Source organism: Canis lupus, chromosome 34 (genome assembly GCF_003254725.2).
Source record: "Canis lupus dingo isolate Sandy chromosome 34, ASM325472v2, whole genome shotgun sequence".
In the NCBI taxonomy this organism is placed as follows: domain Eukaryota; kingdom Metazoa; phylum Chordata; class Mammalia; order Carnivora; family Canidae; genus Canis; species Canis lupus.
In genome coordinates, this window is record NC_064276.1 from 16,216,977 (window position 1) to 16,231,573 (window position 14,597).

A 14,597-nucleotide genomic window follows, 5' to 3' on the forward strand; every position below is an offset into this window, starting at 1 on the left:
TCTGGAGTGCCTGGAAAAAAGGCTTAGTTGGTTAAGCATCAGACTCTTGATTTCAGCTCACATCATGATCTCAGAGTCATGAGATCTGAGCCCCAAGTTGGGCTCCATGCTTCATGTGGAGCCTGCTTAGAATTCTCCCTTTCCCTCTGTCCCCTTCCCTGCTCACACTTCCTCTCTCTTTAAAAAAAAAAAAAATATATATATTTATGTATATAAATAAATATATATTTATGTATAAATATATATTTATATAAATATAAAACATATATTTACGTATATAAATAAATATAAATTTATATACATATATAAAAATATATATGTATATTTATGTATGTATACACACACACACACACACACACACGCTGTCATTTAAGGACAACAGAACACATTGTCAAGTGGTGCTTTTCTGAGGCAACCCAACTGAAAACACTTTCTGATATGCTGATGTGGGTCATTTATTATAACTGAGAGATAACATTTCAGTCAGTTAGAGCCCACATGTTTCCTTGAGTACACCTTAAAGAGTATAAAGTAGTCTAATTAAACAAATAGGGGCTTTAATCAAGTGGCAAGTTCCTAAAGATATTGGTTCATTCGTTCTACAGGCATATTTTGAAAGCCTGCTAAGTAAGTATTATAGTCCCTGGGCAAAAGAGTGGCTCATAAATCAGTAAATTAAATGATGTGGATATAAATAATGTGATGATTGCTAGACTAGAGCTAATGATGGAGATTTTGAGTATAAAGAAGATTTTTTTAAATAATGCATTTCCCCTTATGCTTTTAGTATTTACCACCCTATTTAGGCTTTTGGAACTGCAGAGTATTCACATAAATGCAAACACCTTCCTATAGTCCAAAAATAGCATTGAATTTGTATAAATTAGGTCTTTGGGGAACCTATTGCCTTTAAATGCTTTCAAAGCATTAATTCAATCTACCAATATTAGTTTATATTTATTATTTTCTTGATAATTTGTTTTTTAAAATACTGGGTATCCTTGGAATTTGGTTTATAAGTCATCTGTAACTCTTGCTTGTTGCCTCCCTGAGATCCATGAGTTTGTTCTCAGGTACATAAATAAAGCTTAACATATAGAATAAATATGTGATTTTATCTAGGAAAAATGAGCAATGAGATTTAAAACAAGAAGATACCCTCCGATCCGTCCCCTGCACCCCAAGGAGTTAAAATGACTCCTGCCAGGGATCTGCAATCTTACCTGGTAGGGGAAAGATTTTCAGGACTCTCAAGCTGCTCTTGTCCAGGGTTCTCCCCATCATGACTGCTTTCCAGTATTTCTTCATTCTGAAGAGAAAGAAATTTTGGTAAGATGGTCTATTTTATTTGGGGGCTGTATAGTTTTCTTTCCTCTAATTTATTTGTTCTGTTTGTTTTTGTTTTCAGTGTTCTAGATGAGCACCACGTCGGGTCCCTCATCTTTCTTTTTCTTTCTTGGGTTTTTTCCCAAGTCCTCTGCAGATCTGTTACAGTTTGCCCTTCGGGCTTCCTTTAGAAGCATCAAAAACTCTTTCTCAAAAGCAGGTATCCTTTTTCCTTAATAATGAACGGCTATTAATAATAATGTACTCCTCCTTCTTCCCGGTTGACTCACAATAAAGATTCAGAGTTTGAGCTAAGGGCAACAAGTAAAAAGATCATTTGATTCAATCTCTCTTTTTTTTTTTTAACTTCTGGAGGTAAGAAATCAAGATCTGGAGAAGTTGTGACCTACCCAAGACCAGAAAGTGAGCTAAAGACAGAGATGAGATAAACCCAGAGTCCACTTTCACAGGCTGGTAATCACAAGTTCATTCTAGCATGCACTGTGTCCTAAATCAGCTGGTTCCTTAGGTGGTACAGATTGGTCACTGGTATAGACTTGAAGCCAGCTTGTGGTCGGTAACCCTGCTCCACTACCTCCCATCTGAGACCTTGGGCAAATTCACTGATCCCCTCTGCCTCAATTTCCTCCCCTTAGAACATGGACCCCATGGCACTATCTACCACATAGGGCTGGGGCTCTTTTTCAGAATATTAGGCATTTAATTCTCAAAAAGAGGCAAAATTATTTATTTTACTCTCAATAAAACATAGTTTTAACAAGGAAATGAATTTGTATAACATTGATAGCAACCAGAGTATCTTAAAGGTATTGACTAATAATTAACAAGTAGATAATTAGCCAGCATTTGAATTCTTCCTGCCTGCCAGGTTCTGTTTAATGAGTTATTTTATACTGTCACAAAAGGGAGTATAGATTTTGAAAAAGCCATCTTGCAGAAGTATTGTTTAAGGAAATTTAATGAGTAAACATAAAGATTCTATGTAAATTAGAGCTGGAAGGTGAAGGACAAACTTCCCCAGACGGAGGAACAGATGAGAAGTCTCCTTGTAAAAGAGATGAGAGTGATAGGCTCTCAGCTCATTGTTGACAATGCAAGAAGAAAGGCCTGTCAATGGATTAAACAGAAAGCAGTCAAGGTAAGGTTTTTGGGTTTTTTTATTCATAATGCCAACCACAGAAACAGCAATTCAAAAATGTCCAATGAATGAAAGAAAATCATGGATCTTTGATCTTTTTCACTGATGCCCTATCAAATCTGACATATCCAGAAAGCAAGCTAACAAATAAAGGGTTCTTTGGGATACCAGTTTAGCATTCAGCTCATACAAAGACAATCTTAAGTTCCAAGTTCATATTTGTTTGTTTGTTTGTTTTTAAACAGGATATCATGGGGCACCTGGGTGGGTCAGTGGTTGAGTATCTGCCTTTGGCTCAGGTCATGATCTCAGAGTCCTGGGATCGAGTCCCACATCAGGCTCACCACCGGGAGCGTGCTCTTCCCTCTGCCTATATCTCTGCCTCTCTCTGTGTGTCTCTCATGAATAAATAAATTAAATCTTAAAAAAAAAAAAAGAGTATCATTTCACTAAGAATCTAAATTTTTAGTTCCTTTTATTACATATATTTGACCAGATACTAGTATATATTTCTCATTTCAGTCAATTTACAGAAATAAATACCAGTCCCTAGATTCAAACCAATCTAGTTATTTTCACCACACTATACCAAAGCTCTTTCTTCACATTTTCTATATAACGTTGAACTAATTACCATGGCAGTTAATGTTACATGGCATGCCTTTCTAGTTCCTCCCCTGTGACATTACTATGCCTGAAATACCAGCTGGACTTGGACCTTTAGCCTTATTGGTCTTTGGATCTCTCAAAATAATATGGGACCTTCATCAAGAGTAACCACTATTGGGACTATGAAGGGTGGAGCAGCAACATGGCAGCGCCTGGTGCAGGTGACCCTTTCAATACTAAGAGTGGACAGGCCCCTGTGGCTCAGCGCATCGACCCGACCCGGGAGAAGGTGACTCCCACGCAGCTGTAGTTCATGCAGCAGGTGGAGCTCGCCCAGTGGCAGAAGAGGCTGCCGCAAAGGCGGACCCGGAACATCTTGACCCGGCCTGCTGCATCGGGGCCGTGGTGTTAGCTATTTATGGCTACACCTCCTACTCCGTGTCCCAGGAGCGTTTCCTAGATGAGCTGGAGGATGAGGCCAAAGCTGCCGTGAGCCCGAGCCCACGCGAGGGCATCAGGACCCTGAACCAGGTGGACACTGCATGTCTCCAACCCGCTGGAGCCCCTTTCACGTGGTGGATGATACCCGGTGACCCTGTGGAAATCCAAGCCTGCACACAGCATTGATGGCCTCAACCTTGAACGATGATTGAGCCCAAGAATTTATTGCATTTGGCCAGGTCAAGGGAGTATTGCCCACCTTATACAAACTGTGTCCACTGAGCCCTTCTTGCAGTTTCCTTTTTTGAGAGCTGTATAACTTTGGCTTTTCTTAGGCTTTCAGACTTTGTGGTTTACCCTCTTTACCTCCCCGGGGCTTAGCTGTTATGGAGGTGGCAGCTGTGTGTAATGTTGGAGCCTAAAGTAGGAAAGATGGAGTTAGGTTGAGAATAATAAACTGAGTCACCTCTAAAAAAAAAAAAAAAAAAAAAAAAAAAAAAAAGAGTAACCACTATCACTAACAAAGCTTCCTCTCACTGTAAAACTTACTACTGCTTATAAAATGAATTGTGCTTTTTCCAACTCTTTTGTTGGTCTATTTTAAGTGGGGTATGTTGTAGTCTTTTCTTTCATGACAACCTAAGGGCAGAAAAATAACAATGACTCAAGTTGTACAGGTATGGACTGTCATCTTTTACACTGAATGATGATGTTCTTCTAATTTATAGACTTTGTCATGCATGAGACATGGGCTTGCTGAAATGCCTGGGCATGGACTTGGTTGTGTTGACCCATATTCCTGGGACCACATGTTAGACAGCTGGTGTCAGGGTAGAGAAAGAATCCTCTGTAGATCAAGTTCAGTGGAATGTAACACTGCTGCCATTGAGAATGTGATGGGAAGGACCCACAGCAGATCTGGGTACTGCTTTAATAACCTGCAGGGAGGTAGTTAACTATACTGTATCCCAATGCTTTGTTAAGGTTTAGACAGATTGGTTGTGTTCCAGTGCAGTAGCTTTCAAAGGCTGACCATGCCCCACAAAAAAACATCAAAACATACATACACATGTATTGTGATTTATAGTAAATCTATATTTGATTGTGTTCTGTTTCTGGTACAGATCTCCTAAAACCTGTAATTTCCTACATTGATGAGTCATGAAGTTTTCTTTTGTTATTCATAACATCCCCTTTTAACCCCACCAGAGTTTATGTTAATAAGGTAGCTTTTGGAAAGCACCAAAGAATGGGGACTGAATGCCAGGGGAACCAACCACATAATTAGAGGGTTGAACTTTCATTTCCCTGACCACCACCACTTCCAGGGAGGGGAGGAGGGCTGGAGATTAAGTTCAATCACCAATGGCCAGTGGTTTAACCTGTCATGCGTATGTATTGAAGCCTCCATAAATACCCAAAAAGAGAGCCGCTGTGTTGGTGAACACATGGAAATGGGGGGAGGGGGGCACTTGCTCAGAGAGCATGGAAGCTCCATGTCCCTATACTTTGCCCTATGCATGTGTTCCATCTGGCTGTTCCTGAATTACACCCTTTTAAAATAAACTGGTAATCTAGTAAGTAAAATGTTTCTCTCAGTTCTGTGAGCCACTCTAGCAAATTAATCCAACCCAAAAAGGGGGTCATAAAAAACTGATTTACAGCAGGTTGGTCAGAAGCATCAGTGACAACTTGGACTTTCCAAATGGCATCTGAAGGGGGTCAGGGAGCAATCCTCCTTAACCTGTGGGACGTGATGCTATCTCTAGGTAGATAGTGTCAGAATTTAGTTACTTGCTTGGTTGTGCTGGACACACACACACACACACACAAAATAGACATATATATAGCTGATGTGATATACTCTATTTTTAAATTAGGCTATCCCTGTGGCATTCTATTCTTTTTATTTATTTTTAAATGCTTGTGAACCACCAAATTGAGTTCACTATCACCATTGTGACTTGCATTTTGAAAACCTTTTAGAGAATGAGAAACACACAGATTCTTCATGTGAGAGGTAGACCTGGGTGGGAATCCTTGACTTAGTTTTTATTTAAAAGTGACCTTGGGCAAGACTCCTTTGCACCTTAGGTCTCTATTGTAAAAGACTTACTGTATCCGTATCAGAGTGTGGTTGTGGTGATTTGAGATAAGGAATGAAAGTACTTAGTACAGAGAAGACTTGATAAATGGTATTTATGGCTGGCTTTTTTTTTTTTTTTTTAAGATTTTATTTATTTATTCATGAGAGACACAGAGAGAGAGAGAGGCAGAGGGAGAAGCAGGCTCCATGCAGGGAGCCTGATGTGGGACTCCATCCCGGGACTCCAGGATCACGCCCTGGGCCGAAGGCAGGCACTAAACCGCTGAGCCACCCAGGCGTCCCATATGGCTGGCTCTTTAATATCTACTTTGTAGGGATTAAAACAGGTAATGTACGTAAAGCACCCAGGCACAATGACCTTCAGTAATTGCTGGGCACTTTGTACATGCTCGTATATATTAGAGACCCCTTATTTCCCACTAGCTGGGAGGTGTTAGCCAAGTCACTTAGGCTCCCTGGGCATTTATTTTCTTCTGTATAAAGTAAGGGAGATATGTAAATTGGCTATGAACCATCCCTCTGCTTATAATATCAAATACCAACATAGGTGCTATTGCTTCTGATTTTAAGATGAAAGCTAAATTGTAGCCAGATTACTTTTAGGGAAAAAATTTAAATTAAGCTTCCTGAAAGCTCTAGAAGAAAGACTACATATTTACATAAATGCTTGCTTTTTTCAAATACTGGTCTTTTTGTTCCTTTTATTTTAAATAATGAACCAAGAAAATTGACCACAGACCAAATGACCAATTGCTGCTATATTTTTTGTTAGAGATTCCCTAGGAGCCTCGCTGAATTATACAATGATGCTTTTTTATATTTTTTAAATCTATTTTTAAAATGTATCTATTTCAGAGAAAGAAAGAGCACACATTTGCCAGGGGAGGAAAGAGGGACAAGCTGACTCTGCCCTTTGCACAGAGCAGTCACAGGGCTCAATCTCAATTTCAATCTCATGACCCTGAGATCACGACCTGAGATGAAACCAAGAGTTGGGCGCTTAACCAACTGAGCCACCCAGGTGCCCCTAAAATGATGCTTTTTTAAAGCAGAGCAAAAAGTCTCTGTGAAATCATATCCTGTTTCCCTTCAATCAACCCTGACTTAGAATTGCCTCTAGGGCATCTCACAGAGTAGATTTTCTCAGCCAACTGGTGATTTAAAAGGGAATTGACCCCTAAGCCACCCTATTGGAGAGCCAATCCAGTGCAAATGCTCCTCCCCATTTATGTGCATTTTATGCTGAAGAAAAAAGATGACAGCGATAGGAGGCAGCTGCCAACTGCTCTGGATGCAACGTACTCCATGTACCCCCATTTCTACCCCAGCCTCTTCCCAGTTTTCAAAGTGACATCAACCCACATACAGGTTCTCTAGAAGCACCTTGAATGATGACTTCCTATGTCTTCTCAACAAATACATAATCTAATTGTTTTCAATTCTCACATATTTTGAAGAAAGATGTGTTTCAAAATTGAGAAAACAGCCTAAGTGCCTAGCTTGAAGGAATCTTGTTAAAAAACTTTATTTCAGGGGAACCAGGGTGGCTCAGTCAGTTGGGTGACTGACTCTTGGTTTTAGCTTTTTTTTAATGGCAAATATTTCCAGAAGGGTTAAGGAGCTATCAGTCACTCATCATCCATGCAGTGCTATAAACTAGCTCATTCAGATATTCTCGCACATCTAGTCCAGATCAGCTATATTGGGTTGGGTCTTCCAAGAGGGAGGATAGAGAAGAAGGTTTTAGCACATGTTATAGACTAAAACCCTTTGGAGGAGAAGGGCAGGCTTGAGAAGACAGGCATGAGTAGTCCTGAGGCTTTAGGGAAAGGTCTCAAATGCAAACTTTTCCTATTCAAAATTTTTCCAGGATCTCTTTTCTCTAAGACCTTGAAATCCCCAGCCAGATGGTAGTAATTAATTCAATGATCTCACTGGTAACATTGGTTTTTAAAGGCTGGACTAATACTCTAAACACTGTTTATAATATTTTGTTTGTGGGAAAAGTGTCCTCTTTGAAAACTGTAACATTGTTTTAACAGTGATTTACAAGTCTGTAGTTCTGTTTAGAATATTAGAAATTAAGGGGCACCTGGGTGGCTCAGTCGTTTAAGCAGCTGCCTTCGGCTCAAGTCATGATCCCAGGGTCCTGGGATGGAGCCCTGCATCAGGCTCCCCATTTAATGGGAAGCCTATTTCTCCCTCTCCCCACTGCTCATGCTTGCTCTCTCTCTCTCTCTCTCAAAATAAATAAATAAATAAAATCTTTCGGAAAAAAATAATAAAATATTAGAAATTGAGAAACATGTTGCAAGATACCTTTCTCCCATTCCCAACCCAAGAAAATGTGAAAGAAATAAGTGTGCTGGGATGCCTGGGGGGCTCAATGGTTGAGTGTCTGCCTTCAGCTCAGGGCGTGGTCCCAGAGACCCATGAGTCCCACGTCAGGCTCCACTGGAGGAGCCTGCTTCTCCCTCTGTCTATGTCTCTGCTTCTCTCTGTGTCTCTCATGAATAAATAAATAAAATCTTAAAAAAAAAGAAAGAAGTGTGCCAAGGACATTGAAAAGAAGTGGTCCACATATCTAGAATTTTCTCAAGCTATTTGATTTCATGTGATTTTAACCTCAATGCATAAATGACAATGTAACTTAATTCTTATGTCTATAAATTTTAACTCACAAATAAAATCACAAGTTTGATAAGTACTTCATTAGATAAATTTTGGTCCCTAACCTATTTCAAAAATAATTTCCACATAACCTCAAGGTCAATTGGCTGACTCTCATTATTGGGGTGTGGGGAGGGTGGCTACAGCTCATAGAAAGAGAGGGTGTGGGTTGCTGTTCTAGATCTATAAAACCCTACAAATGTTGGATTTGGTCTTCATCAGTCCTCACTCTTTACTGTTTCTCCTGAGTGCTCTATATTAGCCAACAAATTCATCCAATGAGGAATCCAAGACGGAAACTTCAAGTATCTTCAGTATCTTCTTTCCCTACTAAATATTTTCCCTTTCTTTTCTGCTTTGGTCTTTATTCATCATTCATCACACTTTCTTGATAGTCTAGTTTATTCTAGACAACTGGGGAGAGAACATCAGGATGGATGGGTATAAACTCTACCCACCTCCCTTTTCCTGTCATTATTAGGCTCTTAATACTGGAGTCACATCCAGACTGTGACACCTGCTGGCAGCTGGTCCATCTGCCTGCCTTCTTCTAGTCTACTCTTCATTGTCATACCAGAGTCATCTTTCTAATACATAAGTGCCTTTCCTAGCAACAACTCCTAACCAAAGCTTTCAGCAACCTACCTCTCTGGCTTTCTCGAAACATTTTCAGAATAGCCTATGCCCCTTCAGACTTTTGAGACTTTATACACTTCCCCATCTTGACTGCCCTTCTCTGTCTTATCCCTCTCAAAGTTGTATTTATTTTGCAAAGTTAAGTTCAAATGCCATCTCCTTTATAAAAAATATCCCCAATATCCTTGTTATGAACTGTTCCCTCTTCTGCCTCCTACCATGCTTTATTCCTTCTACTGGCAGTATGTCATCCTTCTCTACATTAAATAAATTATTTGAAATATGTTGTTTCCCTCATGAAACTTGTAAGTTTCCTGAGTTTAGACCCCATGTTAGAATTATTTCCATATGACCCATAGCAATTGCCTTAATATATATTAAATGGAGCTGAATAAGACATCTAGATTGGACCAACCAAACATTTTAGTCATCTCAGTTTTTTATTGGTCAAATAGCAAAGTCAACAGTGGTCTTAACTGTTACTCTCTCATTTTTTCATATAGCTCCCTCAATGAAAGTAAATTTTCATAGATGAATAGAATCACACCCTTACTTCACTAAGTTCTGGAGTCTATATTAGCCTAAGAGATCCATATCCACCTCTCCTTTATCCCAAGTCTTTATGACCTATGAAAATATAGCCTCTTGACCAGTGTGACCAAAAATGCAATCATTATACCACCTGTATTCTAGTTACCAAATTAAAAATTTTAAATTTAAAAGTTAAAAATTCAGATTCCTGGACCATATTCTAACCCTCCTGAATCAAGATCTCTGAGGGTAGAGCTTGAGAATCTGCGTTATTAATAAGCTTCTCGGGGCTGCAATACATAGGAAACCTTGACAATCTTGGTTCTAGAAATTCTTCAGAAAGCTTAGTTGGGAGTTGCCTCAAAGATTTGGTGGATTCTCTGAATGATCAGACTTCAAGCACCATAGAGGCTGAACGCTGAAATGTGCTTATAGTTTATGCAGCTCTCCCACTGAGAATCAGAAAGATAAATGAAAGCTTTGGGGATTCAAAAGAGTGAGAAAGCAAGGAACTGAGTTTGGGCCTGATCTATTATGATTTAGCAAAACAGTACATATTCAAGATTAGGAGAAGTTACTCAGTTTAAGACCTGAATATGACCTTCCTTCAGCTACTTTTCATCTTTTATACAGAACATTCTATCTATAAACATGGGATTAAATGGGAAACTAAAATTACCAACAATCTGCTATATGTGAGGCATCATGCTAAGTACTTCCCATATATTTCTCATTTTAAAAATTTTGCTATTTTTTTATTTAATATTATTATTATTGAAGTCATATAGTTCTCATTTAATCAACCACCTGTAAAGTTGCTTTAGCCCCATTTTGCAGAAGTGGAAACTTAGAGCATAAGAGATTAAATAAACTGGTAGTTAGGTAGATTAAGCAACTAATGGACTATAGGTAAATGGATTAAGTTAAATAAGAAAACTGTTGGATTAAATAAACTACAAGTTTCAAATCCCAGGTCCACCATTTACTGGTTGAGTGACCCTTAGGGAAACGCACTTAACTTCTCAGAGTCTCAACAGCATCACAGATAAAATGAAGGAAACATCATCTTCCTCATCATCTTCTTCAAGGCCCTAAGGATTTGTCATGAAAAGGGTACATATAGCATGATGTCTGGGCTTCATCGGTGTTAACAACTCTTCTCTCACCTCCCTAATCTATAGCCTGTAGTCTTGGCTTTTTTTTTTTCTTTAATTTTTATGAAGGAGGCTGTTGGCAGCCTCAAAGGGCCTCTGCTACTGTAAGCCACTTTAACAGGTACGCAGGAACAGTTTGTTGGTGCTCACAGCCAGTAGCTCTACCTTTATCCTGAGGGTTCACATTCATGAAAAAGGAATTTTCATCACCCTTTGGCTTCTTTCCAGCTCTGAAGAAGCTATGATATGAGCGGCCAGGGAAAGCAAGCTCCTGTGAGTCATGCTTTCAGCTTCCAGCTGATGATGTAAAGCACCTGAACTAGCCACATCACCACAGCCAGCAACCACAGAGAATCTCCTCCACTGCTAGGCTTTCCCAGACCACGTCAGTGAGTCTAACACATGGCTGCACAGCTGCCAGATGGCCCAGAGAGCCTCAGACAGCTTGCCAAGTTTAGTTGAAGTTCCTTCCAACAAGTAAAGCAAGGATTACACTACCTGAGAAGATGGAATGCCTTTTTTGGAAATGAGTTCTCTGATGATGACAACTTCATACCACGATTTTGTTGAAGTATTGGTGACTCTAGTGGCATCATGAGTGGTTTTGGTTTTTGGTTTTTGTTTGTTTGTTTGTTTGTTTGTTTGTTTTGTCTGTGAGCATTTATCCAAGGAGGGCAAGGTGAGCCATTTTTCACAATGTTTTGATTTGCGCTATGGTTTCATTTCATCTTTGTAGTCTAGGCCTAAGGTCAAGGATGTCAGAATTGTCATCAGAGTTAGACGTTATGCTTCTGGTCATCTGTCTTGGACAGTGGTCACAAAACACAAGCAGCAGTGATCGTTCTTGGTGTTAGTCAACCTCCTTGTCCCCCTTGTAATAAACTACGAATCACACAGACGTGACTCTTTTTTCTAACGTTTCTTTAATTTTACTAGTTTCTTATATATTTTGGGATGATGGTTTCCCTGGTTAAACTGCCTCCCTTGTCAAATGCTAATTGCATTTATTGGTCGTGAATCAATTTTTAAGTCTACAATTTAGAGATTTCATTCATATATCCTCTTCCTTTCTACTCACAGTCAGTCATAACTATATGGATTCTGCTCACACTTCTCATAGCCTTGGTGTTTAGAAGTAGAAGTCTGAGCAGCCTCTGTTTGCCAAATTGAGGAAGTCTGGCAGACTCTTCCTACCCTGCTTCCTCCACTGCCTTGACTATTAAAATACATGTTGTTGCAGGAAAAGCCCTTTACTAAATACACAAACAAGGGAACAATAAGGAAAAATAAAAACAAAAGCCCAGGACAATTGTAACACTGGCTTGCTCCAACTTACCAGTACCTATGCTATTGGTGATCTGCCTGCATATGAAGGAGCCAGCATCCTAGCAGGATGGGCTTGGAGCCTGAATTAAATAAGCAGCATGGCCAAAAAAGAAACCAAAAGTCTGGTGGTCAGAACTTCTTGGATTCTACTCAACATTTTCCAACCCTATAGGCCTCTGATTCTTCCCCTGCTCTAGTTCCTGCATTGTCTATTCTTACCAACATACAAAATTGGAGTAAATAATAAATGTAGCTTATGGAAAAATTTGTCTTAAATACCTTAAAGTCCTGAGACTTTTCCCTGAGAAAAGGTGCTTTATGCTTACTGACTATAGTTCCTTTTTTTTCCTCAACAAATAAAACAGCAGCACTCGTTTTTATTGTTCACAATTATTGAAATAATTTGCTCGAATTTGGAGTCTTTTATATGAGAACCTCCACATACACACAATTCCCATGGCATCTTTATAGAGTAGACCATAAATATATTGTCTAAAGATGAGCAAAGAAAATCAGAGAGCTATGAGATAAGTTCAAATCACATTGTGGGTGAATAGGAACAGCATGGAAGTTCAGGGGCTGGACATGTGCTTCAGTGCACTTGACACAGCTCTTACCTCCAAAGATGAGATTCTCTGAAGTCCAGGGTACACATCAGGATAGGGTGATGCTCAGTTTTGAAAATGATCACAATTAAACCTGTTTTATGTCACTCAATAATTCCACAGACTCCATGGATGTCAAGTCTGGCAAAATTTCATTACATATGCCCATTTCAAACTCTTTTTTTTTTTTAAGATTTTATTTATTTACATGATAGAGCATGAGCAAGGGGGACAGGTAAAGGAAGAAGGAGGAGTAGACTCCCCACTGATCAGGGAGCCTGACATAGGGCTCAATGCCAGGACCCCAGGATCATGACCTGAGCCAAAGGCAGATGCTTAACCAACTGAGCCACCAGGCACCTGCTATTTACTCTTTTAAATGGCTGATCATGATTGTGTGAAACTGAAGTTTGTTACTTAACTCTGGGAAGAACAGTAAAGCAATTTCTCCAACCACAGGAGATTCTGAAATAACTGCAGCAATGCCCTCATCTGCCTAAACTACAAAAGGATGACTAAACAGACAAAAGAATTGCAGGTTTCTCTCTCTAAGAGTAGTCTGCTGGGAACGCCACTTCCCACATTGTTTCTGTCTTGAGGAAGAAAAGTCTGAGACCTGCTCTCTGCCTGACTCTGTGATGGTTGGTGGAAGACATGTGGGGTCCTCTATTCAGACACACTGGGCACAGATGGTGAATCCAAACTGTTGCTAAAGCGCATGTGACTCATGCTCTACTGGCTTCTGCTTTCGGAACCATTCCATCAGCCAGATACTCAATTTTTAGTGAGGCAGGGGCAAAAGGGCCCTTTCTAGGATTGCTTTTGCAGTGACATATTTTTTATTTGAGTCTTGAAATATAATGTTACTTTACAATTATACAGTGCTTGGCAATTTTCAAGTTTCCATTTGCTGCTCAAAATTAGTTTCAGATGATAGCTGTTGTTATCCCCATTTTTATAGAGGAGAAATGGAGGCTTAAAGTGGCTTATGTGGCTTCAATGCGGGTCTGCCTAATTCCAAAGCTTATAGTTTTCTGTTAACCTTTATTTTGAAATATTATGGATTCACATAAGGTTGCAAAGAAACATAAAGGAAATTTCATGTACCCTTCCCCCAACTTCCTCTAATATTGATATTTTACACAGCTAGAGCATAATATTAAAACCAAGAAAGTGATGTGAATACAATCTACAGAGTTTATTCAGAGCTCACCACTTAGGCGTGTGTGTGTGCGTGTGTGTGTGTGTGTGTGTGTGTGTGTAGCTCTATACAATTCAGTCAGGTTTTTTGTACATAAACCACACATTGTTCTACCAATTTTAAATATGAAGTCAGATTATAGGAATGCACAAAATGACTTTTCCTTCAATAACATAATATCTACCAACAATTACATCCATGACCATAACCAGTTTTTCTTTCTTTTTTTTTTTTTAGATTTTACTTATTCATTCATGAGATACACAGAGCGAGGCAGAGACACAGGCAGAGGGAGAAGCAGGCTCCCTGCAGGGAGCTTGACCCGGAACTCCATCGCAGGACCCCGGGATCACGACCTGAGCCAAAGGCAGATGCTCAACCACTGAGCCACCCAGACGTCCCACCAAATTAGTTTTTCTAGTTGCAATTAAGAAGAAAGAAAAGGGGATCCCTGGGTGGCGCAGCAGTTTGGTGCCTGCCTTTGGCCCAGGGCACGATCCTAGAGACCCGGAATCGAATCCCACGTTGGGCTCCTGGTGCACGGAGCCTGCTTCTCCCTCTGCCTGTGTCTCTGCCTCTCTCTCTCTCTCTCTCTCTCTCTCTGTGTGTCTCTCATGAATGAATAAATAAAATCTTAAAAAAAAAAAAAGAAGAAAGAAAAGGAAGAAATCCTATAAACCTCAGCTCTTGAGAGCAGTAGTCTGGAAGTGTGATAGGTATGGAGAGGGTAATAACTCTCCCATACCTCTCTCAAATAAACTTCATTTATTGGTAAGTATGGCAACAATACTCTCTCATGTCAGAAATTTCTATCTATAAAAGAAAAAGGTGG

At 39.7% G+C, this 14,597-nt stretch overlaps 1 protein-coding gene and 1 pseudogene across 3 annotated transcripts in view; one reads left to right on the plus strand and one right to left on the minus strand.

Moving 5' to 3' along the window:
* MCF2L2 (MCF.2 cell line derived transforming sequence-like 2) overlaps positions 1 to 14,597 on the minus strand; it is a 238,246-nt gene that overhangs the window by 90,460 nt on the left and 133,189 nt on the right. For all 3 annotated transcript variants that reach the window (XM_025451559.1, XM_025451561.3, XM_025451556.3), the window contains one exon: positions 1,224 to 1,309. In XM_025451559.1, the coding sequence (XP_025307344.1) occupies positions 1,224 to 1,309 (86 nt within the window). The remainder of the gene's footprint in view (positions 1 to 1,223; positions 1,310 to 14,597) is intronic.
* LOC112662900 (cytochrome c oxidase assembly factor 3 homolog, mitochondrial-like) lies at positions 244 to 5,328 on the plus strand (annotated as a pseudogene).